Source organism: Garra rufa, chromosome 8, assembly GCF_049309525.1.
Source record: "Garra rufa chromosome 8, GarRuf1.0, whole genome shotgun sequence".
Classification (NCBI taxonomy): domain Eukaryota; kingdom Metazoa; phylum Chordata; class Actinopteri; order Cypriniformes; family Cyprinidae; genus Garra; species Garra rufa.
Window position 1 is genome coordinate 17442487 of NC_133368.1, and position 12262 is coordinate 17454748.

The 12262-nt window shown below is 42.5% G+C and overlaps 1 protein-coding gene across 1 annotated transcript in view; it reads left to right on the forward strand.

The window, feature by feature from the left end:
- The window catches only part of myo3b (myosin IIIB), a 141752-nt gene extending 129756 nt beyond the window's left edge, over window positions 1–11996 (forward strand). Inside the window, exon 34 of the mRNA XM_073845037.1 lies at window positions 11809–11996. Coding sequence (XP_073701138.1) covers window positions 11809–11996 — 188 coding nt within the window. The remainder of the gene's footprint in view (window positions 1–11808) is intronic.
- The last annotated feature ends 266 nt before the right edge of the window (window positions 11997–12262 follow it).

Consider the following 12262-nt stretch of genomic DNA (forward strand, 5'->3'; position numbering starts at 1 on the left):
CCCGCCACAGCTGAGGCTGCTCGGCGGCCGAGATTGCGGGGCTCTCGGGTGGAGCTGGCTGACGAGTTTGAGAGAGCGTTTAATCGCTCGCGCACGTCAGCTGGAGACGAGAATGCGCTGCTAGCGGATGATGTGTTGTCTCTCACATCCTCCGGTTCTGCAGCGAGTGCTCTTTTGGCTTCAAGCCAGGGCGAGCAGGAGGTTTAAATGGAACAAATATGAGCTCGTTTGAGCCCATGCAGCCTCTCTGCCCCGCATATGAAGAGTTGATGTCTGTTATGGACCGCGCGGCTGCCCGCTTGTATCTACAGTGGAAGCCCGCGAGGGAAGAGGCCGCTCTCGGCAGACTAGACGAGCGGCTTCTTCCGGGCCATGACAAAGCCAACTCCTGTGAGCCTCCCATTCCTTCCTGATCTGCTTAAGAGATCGAGAGGGAATGGGACAGGCCATATTCAGCCCGCATTCACAGGCATCGGCATGTGAATCATGCTGATGTCGAGGGAATGCACGGGCGCGGATATGTGACGATGTCTCTCGCTGACGGTTGCGAACTATCTCTCAGAGCGAGGGACATCGACCCTGAAGGCTCCAAAGCATATGCGGCAGTGGCCGGTGCTCCTCTGCACACGATGGCAGTGTTGCAGAGGCGCACCAGGCTGATCTGCTGAAAGATCTGGACCGAGCCCCGGGGGTTTGCATCCCTTGCCGGTCCACGCCTCCACCTAAACACCGGGGGGAAACCAGGCCCGTCCTGGCCCAAGGGCCAGAGACGAGGCCAGGTCGCCAGTTTGGGGCTACCTGCCCCTTCCTTTTCCCCTTGACTCCGGGGCTGGGCCAACGATGAGACCTAGGCTCCATCTGTTGGCCCGGTATGTGAACAGTAAAGACACTTTAATAAAATATTCAAGCGTGTATGTGTATGTTTTCTTTTGTCTACCAGCTCCGCTTGGGTGTTTACTATTGCAGTTTCGAGCTCCTCTCGAGTTCTACTGCCACCAAGTGCCGAGTGTAGCCAGGTCTCCCCTCGTTTTATAAAAGAAAACAGTGTGTAGAGACCTCCACTCGTAGAAACCCCCTCGTGGGTTAAGCGTTGTCAGGTTTTGAAACCTCCGCTAGAGTGAGCTTGGTATAGACATGATCCAACATACATATACATACGAGAATAACCCTCTTGAGCGTTGTCAAGCTGCTTCAGGCGGAGTATCGCTCTGCCGAAGCCTCCGCTCACTCAAACCCTGCTAAGAGTAATACTCTTTTTGCATGAGTGTGGTCAGGTACCTTCCCTGTGTATTTTCATATACACATATGTGAGACCTCCACTCTTGGGAGTTTGTGTGCTAGGGTGAATAGAGCGTTGTCAAGGCTCCCTCTCTGAGAGAGAGGTGTTTTACTGGAGCCTCCGCTCTCTTTAAAAAGCCCCGCTTTGAAGTAGAATTGAGTGTAGCAGGCCTAGGAGGCCTCCTCTCTGCGAAGTCCTCTGTGAAGAGAGACATAAAGATAATACTTCTTAGCGCTGAATGTGGCAGGTCATTTTTAGACCTCCATTCATGAGAGCTTTTTACTGGGTCGAGTGTTGCTAGGCTCCCTCTACGTGAGGTGTTTCTGTTAAGCCTCCACTTCCCAGAAATACAGGCCGGGAGAACACAAGGTTAAGGCAGCTTGTGAACTCTTTCCGTGGACCTGTCACTACAAGCGTTGAGTGTAAAACAAAGTAGGCCTCCCTTCTATGAGAGGGCGTGTATTCCAAGGCCTCCACTCGATAGAGCTTCCTCAGTTGAGCGTCGTCAGGCTTGTTATGTTCGAGAGCTTAAAGCCTCCCTCACTGAAAGCTCCGCTTCCGGGTTCTGCTATCACCCGGGTTAATACAAGCTAAGTGATAGCACAGTGTAATAGGTCTCCCTCTGTCACAGCCAACAGTACTGAGACCTTCACTCTCACAGTTATAGCAGCTGGCAGGCCCATGAGTGCCTCGCTGACTATTTTTTGGGGGAGTGCAGTCTTCCACTCACCAAAAACTAGTGTTGTAGGCTTCTCTCCTTGGAGATGTAGTCTCGGAGCCTCCACTACACAGAGCTAGATGATAAATGAGAATTTTTCATTATTGGCTCTGACTGTGAGTATCTGCCTTTCTTGAGCGTCGAGTGTAGTCAGGCCTCCCCTCGCCTAGAGGGTTTTACCTGAGGCCTCCACTCTGAAGAGTTTCCTAGGGAGAGCGTCGTAGGCCTCCTCTCGCTTAGAGAGTCTTTCTGCTGAAGCCTCCCCTCTCCAGAAGCTCCGCTTTCAGGCTCCGCTATCGCCTAGAGACTGCAAATCTGGTGATCCTCGCTATGCTCAGGACACCTACTCAAAACCACATTTGTGGTGTTTGCTCACGCGAAGTCTTTCGGCATTCTCTAAAATCCACGTGAGTGGTAAGTGCACTGTTCAGGCACTTCACTAAAATCCATACTCATGGTAAGGTCCCTCCCGTAAAGGCAGGTTCCTTTCTCCCATGGACCACGCAGGGTTCCTCCGTGTCCATTCTCTGAGCTGGTTTTTCTCAAAAACCTTTTAGTTTTCCAGCTCCAATTCAGATAGCGCTGCTAGCAGGATCGAGTGTCGGGCCTCCTCAGGCCTCACTCTCCAGGAGAGCTCCAAAATGAAGGTATTTCTGTCGCACAGGCTAGTCAGCCTCGCGGATGACCTTCAAGGCTAGAGTGTAGTTAGGTCATGAGACCTCCACTCTCAGAGTTCTTCCTTGCTAAGCACGGAGGTGTGTAAGGCTCCCTCTTTAGAAAGCCTCCACTCTCCAGACTCCACTCAGGCAGTACTGTCGTTTAGGCTGTTCAGCTTCGATGAACGCCTGCAGTGTTGAAGTGTAGTAGGTCTTGGGACCTCCACTCTTAGAGTCCTTCTGCTGCTCGCAGAACATTGCCAGCCTCACTCACAGAGTGTTGCCAGGCTTCCTTTCGGTGAAGCCTCCACTCCTCGGGAAATCTCCACTTAGACAGGCCTGCTGCACAGGCTATTCAGCCTCACAGGCCGTCGTCAGTGTCAAGTGTAGTTAGGTCATGAGACCTCCACTCTGTAGATTCCCTCTGAGCAGAAGCTTCACTCGGGTAGTTCGGGTTGCATAGGCTATGCAGCCTCACTGAATACCCCCAGTGTCGAGTATAGGCTTTTTCCTCCGGGCGTGAGTGTAGCCAGGTCTCCCCTCACTGAAGGGCTAGTGAGACCTCCACTCCTAAGAGCTGGTGGACTGAACGTTGTCAGGTTTCCTCTCTTTTTAGAGAGTCTTCTGTGAAGCCTCCGTTCTCCAGAGGCTCCGCCTCCAGTACTTCTAGGCGTGAGTGTAGCCAGGTCTCCCCTCACGGCAGGGTTATTTGAGACCTCCACTCCTAAGAGCTAGTGGATGGAATGTTGTCAGGTTTCCTCTCTTTCAGAGAGTCTTTTATGAAGCCTCCATTCTCCAGAAGCTCCGCTTTCAGTACTTTCAAGCGTGAGTGTAGCCAGGTCTCCCCTCACTGGAGGGTTATTTTGAGACCTCCACTCCTAAAGAGCTAGTGGATGGAATGTTGTCAGGTTTCCTCTCTTTTCAGAGAGTCGTTTATGAAGCCTCCATTCTCCAGAGGCTCCGCTTCCAGTACTTTTAAGCGTGAGTGTAGCCAGGTCTCCCCTCACTGCAGGGCTATTTGAGACCTCCACTCCTAAGAGCTAGTGGAGGGAATGTTGTCAGGTTTCCTCTCTTTTCAGAGAGTCTTTTATGAAGCCTCCATTCTCCAGAAGCTCCGCTTTCAGTACTTTCAAGCGTGAGTGTAGCCAGGTCTCCCCTCACTGGAGGGTTATTTTGAGACCTCCACTCCTAAGAGCTAGTGGATTGAATGTTGTCAGGCTTCCTCTCTTTTAGAGAGTCTTTTATGAAGCCTCCATTCTCCAGAAGCTCCGCTTCCCCATCTATACCTGTAGCACTGAATGTTGTCAGGTCCCTAGAGCAGGCGTTCGCCCTGCCGAGACCTCCATTCCCTGAAACTCCGCCCCTTATGGTCGGGGTGTTTATGAGCTCCTTCACGTAGAGAGCTAAGTGTAGTAGGCTTCCTCTAGGCCTCCACGCTTGAGAGTTGCGTGCACAGGTAGCCGGGCTAGCCGTGGCAGGTCACTGGGCCCCAGCGACTCTCGCTGATGCAGGGGTGATTTCCTTCTTGAGTCCTCATTCAGTCAGTTTGATCACCTATCCCTCAGCATGGCGGGGTTGGTATAAGCGTTCCCATAGTGTCCTGAACCAGGACGCAGCGTAGAGTTCCCTCCGGAAGGGAACGTCTCGGGTTACGTATGTAACCTTAGTTCCCTGAGGACAGGGAACGAGACGCTGCGTCTCAGGGCCATGCCTCGGGCCCTGCACAGACCTCCGTCCGACAAAAAGATGGTGTTGTGCTCTCAGGCACCTGATTTTATACTAGCAGGCGCCTGTTGATGATGTCACAGGCTGGCGCCGGCCAGTGTCAAGTTCACTGTCGTTGTTCTATACATTTGTTTCAGAACCGGTCATGCTGAAGGCAGTTCCCATAGTGTCCTGAACCAGGACGCAGCGTCTCGTTCCCTGTCCTCAGGGAACTAAGGTTACATACGTAACCCGAGACGTTTTTTATATATATTTAGTATAAATGTATCTTTTCAAGTTTGATGTTCTAACCCTAACTGGAATTGTTTCATTCATTCAAAAACACACATTGACACAGAATATAGGTTCACCCTAATTCACAAAGGGCCTGTTTACAAGTGCTATGACAAGTCTTATTTAGCCTAACGCAGTACACATATCAAGTTTTTTTATATATATATAATAAATAAAAAGGAAATAGAATAAAAAAGAAAAAGAAAGCTAGTGTTAGAGGCCTAAAAATAGATGAATGAATAGAGTATTAGTCTATTTTTTTTTTTTTTTTTTTTTTTTTTTTTTATAGAATTAGAATAGAGGGTGCTAGAGTTAGAGGGTCAAATGAGGATGGAAGAGATGTGTTTTTAGCCGATTCTTGAAGATGGCTAAAGTCTCAGCTGTTCGGATTGAGTTGGACAGGTCATTCCACCAGAAGGGTACATTTAATGTAAAAATCTGTGAAAGTGATTTTGTGCCTCTTTGGGGTGCAGCGCCAGTGGTGGTTTTGTGGGCAAACATTAATGCCTTGAATTTTATACAAGCAGCTATTGGTAGCCAGTGCAAACTGATGAAGATAGGTGTGAAGTGTGTTCTTTCCGGCTTATTTAAAATTAATCTTGCAGCCGCATTCTGGATTAATTATAAAGGTTTGATAGAACTGGCTGGAAGACCTGTCAAAAGAGCATTGCAATAGTCCAGCCTGGACAGAACAAGAGCTTGAACAATGAGTTGTGATTTACATTTGTGGTTTCAACAACCAGATGCATTTACACTTGTCCAGTTTAATCTGGAATGTGTCCCAGACCACCTCCTGAAGTGGTTTGAGTGGTCAGATTTAATTCCATCTTGAAAGTGTTTTAGAGGGTTTTTACACCTGTATTTAGACCTTTTCTTTTCACAGTTGGATACACCCACTTTTTATGCATAATGTTCAGTAGTTTCCACTAGCGTTAAAAGCTAGTAGTGTCGATAATATATCAAATTTATACATAATATTGCTCACCAACACTTTTGTCCAGCTCTAATTGTCATTTTCACACAGTTCAGTCTGTCGCTTACTGTATTTACACTCACACAGTACTGGAGGATAAAGATCTCTCAGCATGACTCTGACTCGCTATTTAAAGCTGTTTAAGTCAAATTACCTCACCTTGAAAATGCAAAGAACAGAACTGCTGACTGGACCGCCCTGAGAACCAACACACACACACACACACACACACACACACACACACACACACACACACACACACACACACACACACACACACACTCACACTCACACTCACACATAGAGACTGGTTTTAGATCACAGTTTGATGCCTTCATCAGAGGAGCTGTTGGCTAAACTAAAGGCTTGATTCTGTCTGTGAGGAGAACACATGTAAGAGTGTGTGTGGATGTTATTTGGATGTGTGTGTGTGGATGTGTGTGTTGTGGAAGAGTAAGCAGGGCAGACTTTGATCGGAGGAGATCAGTGTGTGTGTGTGTGTGTGTGTGTGTGTGTGTGTCGGGGGAGACGGCAGTGCCAGATGTCTGGAGTTCTGCTCACTTCCTGCCTCTCATCCTGCTGCTGTCACCCTAGAGAGACACACACGCACACACATACACACGCACGTTATCCCTGTCTAACCTCTCCATATCAAATGTTCAGGAGGTCACGGCCAGTGTCTTACACTTAGACCCAAACACACTTCTCCTGTCTTTATTGGACGTTAAGTGCACTGCTGAGTCTCTGATCTGATCCCAGCTGTGATAGAATGCTGTGTGTGTTGGTGACTGAACAGAAAGTGCATCACCATTTCACATGGCCTGTGACTTTTAACTCTACACTGATGCTGTACAATCAGTACAAACTCTGAAGCCTTAATGGAATATTCTATTTACATCTTAAAGTAACAGTTCATCCAAAAATGAAAGTTCTATTAAACATTTACTCACACTCATTTCATCAATGACTTTTATCTTCAGGGGTGTTTTTTCTTTACCTACATTGAAAGTACAACCAAAACTTCAATGTTTCAAAAAGTTTGTAAAGACATTGTAAAGATAATCTGTTTATTATATTTGATGTGCTCTATGTGCATTGATCAATGTTTACATGTAGTTAAAAGATTATATAAAGCGATTGTGAACTGGTCAATTCATAAACATTGTTATAGTTTTGGTGGAATGGACTTTTAATGGAGGGATGGAAGTCTGTCAGGTTTCATTAAAACATTTTAGCTTGTGTTTTAAAGATTAATAAATGCCTTATGGGTTTGGAATGAATAAGGGTGAATATTTATGAACAGCATCTGTGTCCATTGCAAAAATGTGATTAATCTCTTAGTTTATAAAAAAGGACTACAGTTTTTCTCTGTAGCTAATATATTAAAATCCATTCTATTAGCCAAATCACAAACCAAAAACATTGTTTAAAAGAATGAATAAGAACTGTCTCCTTATTGTAAACAACTACAACTTAAGAAAAAAAAAATTGGTAACATTTTACAAAAAGGTGTCATTTGTTAACATTAGTTCATGTATTAACTAACACGAACAATACATTTTTTACACTATTTATTCATCTTTGTTAATGTTAGTTAATAAAAATACAGTCATTCATTGTCTGTTCATGTTAGTTCACAGTGCATTAATTAATGTTAACAAACGCAACTTGTGATTTTAATAATGCATTAGTAAATGCTAAACCTTAATTTATTAACTTAAGATTAATAAATGCTGTAGAAGTATTGTTCTTAGTTCATGTTAGTTAACTAATGTAGTTAAAGGAGTAGCTCACTTCCAGAAAAAAATGTACAGATAATGTACTCACCTCCTTGTCATCCAAGATGTTAATGTCTTTCCTATTTCAGTCGTAAAAAAAAAAAAAACTATGTCAAAAAACTCCCATTTAATTTTCTCCTCCAACTCGGCCTACATCTCTGCAGAAGTACCGACCCAGTGTTTACAAAGTAAACGTGCAAAGAAGGTCAAACACCCTTTACAAAAAAATAATAAATAAAATAATACAGCGATGTAGGATGGTTTTGAAGTTGGAGGAGAAAATGAGATGGGAGTTTTTCGACAACTGTCTTGAACTGGAATACACAGTGTTCACGCAGAGCTAGACAAGACGAGCATTTGAGGTTAAAAAGTTTATAAATTGTAACATTTTTTAGAAAATAACTGACCGTTTCGCTAGATAAGACCCTTCTTCCTCGGCTGGGATCGTTTAGAGCCCTTTGAAGCTGCATTTAAACTGCATTTTGGAAGTTCATACTTGGGGGCACCATAGAAGTCCACTATATTTTCTTCAAAAAACACAATCAAATCTATAACCAAAACTGAAAGTGAACTGCTCCTTTAATTAATGTTAACTAATGAAGCTTAGTGTTACCACATTTTTATAACTATAGACACAAATTTATGATTTTACATCATTTGTTTAAAGACATGTGGATTGTGATGTCATGAAACAAACAAGGTTAAGCACAAATAAATTAAAATGATGTTTTATTGTCTATGTTATTTATTGATCCAGAGATCAGTAGTAGAGTACTTGCTCATTTCTGAGTCAAAACAGAAATGTAAATGAGAGCATATTAGAAATGTGCAAAAATACTGTTTAATTCAATGGGCAGGATCCCGTTATGATATCGAAAATTGGATTTTAGATGTTGAATCCAAAGTTTTGTGTCCATGTGCCACCTTGCAGTTGGAATAAATAATGAGTCCAGAAGATAATTGCATCTTCTGGTTCATTCATCAGATTGGTGGTCATTTCATTTAGAAGTGATCATGCCTGTACCATTTTCTCTGCTGCAAGGCTTCAGCCTCCACACTATGAGAAAAAGTGTAGAGCTCGAAAATAACAGGCATTCGGAAAGTACTTTGGAAAGAACAGGAGTGCATTACATTATCGGAATAGAGTATGCTGCACAGTGTACTCCCTCCCATGTCCTTTTTTGGTATACTAAAGTAGAAAGCAAGTAAAAAAATATCTGGGTTTACTTTTTTATCTGGTATTTATTTGCAAAACTCCAAAAACATACTTAAACATACAATTCACTGCTGTTTCCAGTTGGAATGAACAATATTGTCAGTAAAACATCAACAAATTGTATTCTTTTTTCAAACTATTTATGATTAAAAGAGTGGATGATCAATTAATCAATAATTGATTTTACATGGTTCATGGTTCTTTTCTGTGGTATTCGACAGCATCTGAAGCACAGACATTTAGTTTGGAAATAACCGGATATTCCTTCAAAGTAGCGATCAGGAGTTTCTCTCTTTCAGCCCCTCAGCGTCATAATTTACCTTTCTTGTTTTCTCACTGCTGACATGTATGTTTACCAAAAGCATAATCTTTATAAAGCGGGTTAACATAAGGAGCTCAGCTTTCATAAACCATGAAGTCTGATCCTTTTTAGCAGAGAGAGCCACAGAAGAGAACAAGTTTGAAGTACGGACGTATAAAGACAATGGTGCGTTATTCCATATACATAAGTGTCCTTGAAAGGCATAAAGAAAATTCTAGAAAGAAACACTTTATGCTGCCTTCTCTTATTTATTTGCGTGCGGATGGCAGGCCTGCACATTGGCCTGAAGGGTTCTGGGGAGTGGGAGTGTTTGAATAGTCTGATCTGAGCTTTACTCAGTGTGTTGGCTGTGAAACACACCTCTGAACATGTCATTTGAATGCATCATCGAGTACAAGATCAAAAGTTTTAGGGGATTAGCACAAATGAGTAACAAAACAAATTAGTGTGTGCACACCAACAGATAGTGTCATCCCTAGTTAGTGTGCCTTCACTCACTTTAGTGGATTAAGTTCAGGAAGTGCACATTTCTTCTAGGTAGTTTGTGCCCAAATGAACTTAATCTTCTGGCTGAAGCTAAAATCTTCTCTTTGATTTGTTCTAAAACTGTTACATAAGGAACTAAGATCTACAGGAAACCATGCCGTCATATCGAAATAACGCGATGTTATGGTAGCACTTTTAAAAAATAAACTTAATATTTATGGCCATTTCCAAACATTATTATGTTGTATTAAAAGTTAAAAGATCATAGCCCAATAAAAATGTATATGGAAACACAAGAACAATTGAATTGAACTGTATTGATTGCATTTCATTTTACAGTATGTGCCATTTTTAAGCAAAAAGAAGTTCATACAGAAACAACATGTCATGTTAAAGACTAGAACTTAAGCAAACTACCCATGCTTATTTCTACCTCTGTCTGCAAAACTCAAAAAAGTACTTTACGTATGAATCGCCACAGTTTCCATTTGAAATTAACACTAGAGGCAGTAATACTTTCTGGAAACTTTCCAAAAATCTATGGAAGATTCCAAAAAATCTTGAAAAATTTCTGGAATGTTTCCAAAATTTTTTGGAAATGTTCCACCTTTTTGCAACCCTTCCTGTACCAAACATAATAAAAATGTGGCTACGCTCTCGCATTGAGCATGCGTTTTAGTGCCACTCATTGGACATTTTCTTTTGAAACATTGCAGTAAGGTGCATAATAATGGTGTTGCAGATTTACAGTGAGCATGGGATGAAAGGAAATATCAACAGGACAAAGCAAAAAGAAACAAACATATGTTTAAAGAATCAGCATTGCAGAATTAAAGGTCAGACACATTAGAGTAACATATAGTGGGGGGGGGGAAAGATTCAGGTTAGGTTTAGGGTTAAGTACAGACTTAGGCAACATTTAGGGGGAGGGGGCATGGGGTGGGGCAGTATGGTTAGTCATTGAATCCTCAACAGCCCCGCTGCAACTGGAGAGGTTAGCCAATCTCAGGTCCAGTTGTACTGGGGTACTAGACGCTGCTACATTCCCTCAAACGAAAGCAAAAGCAATTGAAGATCTGGCAAACTATCCAGTTGTATGTATGTGATATTGCAGCGTTGAGCAATGTAGCCAATCACAGACATATCTGTTGATTTAGAACAATTAAAAACAGTTTGACAGAATTATATTTAGTTTCGTTTTTTAACTAAATTAAAAAAAAGTTAATTTAGAATAACGTTTGGAGTATTTTTTGTTCGTTAAATATACTTTTTTTATGAACACCGCCCAGCAGAAGCTGATCATAGTCTGTTTGATGAATTTGCCTTCTTAAATCATCACGACTTGACTAAAATAAAATCTATAGATATAAAACAGTTTAAGTATAAAACAATGTTAGTTTAAACGTTAAACTTAGATAAATGTGCGCTATTAGGCGCATATCCAATAGTTTGTGCAGAGAGTGGAAGCTCATGCATTTTTTTCAGTGGAAGCAATTTAAGATTATCCATCATTTTTGCTCACAAAGGTAAGAATAATACATCATTAGGAACTGTAAAGGGTGTACTTTTATTTATGTGCACTCAACAAAATGTTACAAACAGTGCTTTTATAAAATAAAGAAAACAAACATGCACTTTCTGCTGTCACATTCTTGAACAGGAGCACTTCACAAAAATGAACCGAAACTACATGCCTCACAGACATAGTAAATATGTCTATAGAAAGCTTTAAATTATTACTTGTAGCGAATTTAGCTCAAAAGGGAAATGTATATAAATAATTACAATTAATCTTGATTAATTACCATTATTTATATCAGCCGCCAGTAGTAACTGTAGCGGAATCGAATCGCCATTAATTAATCTGTTCGCCTAGCGAACATACAGGGTAATTTCTTATCAACCCTAAGCAATGATATTTTCTTGGCCACAGAATAATAACATTGTTAGCGTAATAATGCATTAGAGCATGTAGCTTGATCGGAAATCGTAAAGGGACATTAATTTGCAAGGCAGAATCAGAGACCCATGTAATTTGTGCACAAGAGTTTTATTAACTAACGACTAACATATTACTAATCTAAACAAACAAAACAAACATATACTCATTCATACAGGGTAGGGTAAGAGGATGGTTAGAGCAGTATAGGAAAAGGGGCTTGAGGCTGAGCTGACCATCTAAAGAACCATCAGTTTCTAATTCAAAGAGCCATATACGATAACTTACACTTAAACCTCTGTTTAGTGGAAGAAACGATACTTGCATCCGTACGAGAGTCTCGTGGAGCCTCTGAAGAAGTCCTGGATGGTTCCATTTGATGGCCGGAGTTGCACTTTCTTGAAGCTCTGAGGTTGTTCTTGACTCTGTTGTGGTTGAGAGAGTCTTCTCTCCCAAATGGGCTGTTCTGAGGAACAGCAGGCCGCACTTCAGAGATGGGGATCCAGAGATGGCCATGAGTGAAGAGGGAGAGAGTTCCGATGGTGTACATTTGGATAAGTTCCATAGTCGAGTGAAATTACCTCCAGTGGGAGTATTCTGTGTGGAGAGTCCACACATCTCCATATGTTGAGGCCCCCCCTCTGGGCCTGGGGAGGCCTCCCCACAAGCAGCAATCAAGTTTTTCAGAAAGAACTGGTCGGAACTAGGTGTGAGCCCTTTTAACATCTAGGAAGATAACAACTCTCAAAGTGGACTTGACCAATGAGAGAGGCTGAAATTCCGAGCGGGGGTTTCGAAATGATGTGGGCTTTTACGACCCTTTGTTTGAGAGCAAGGTATTTTGCATGTGGGTAAATTCATGTAAATCTACTAGGGATTCATGAAACTCTAATATGT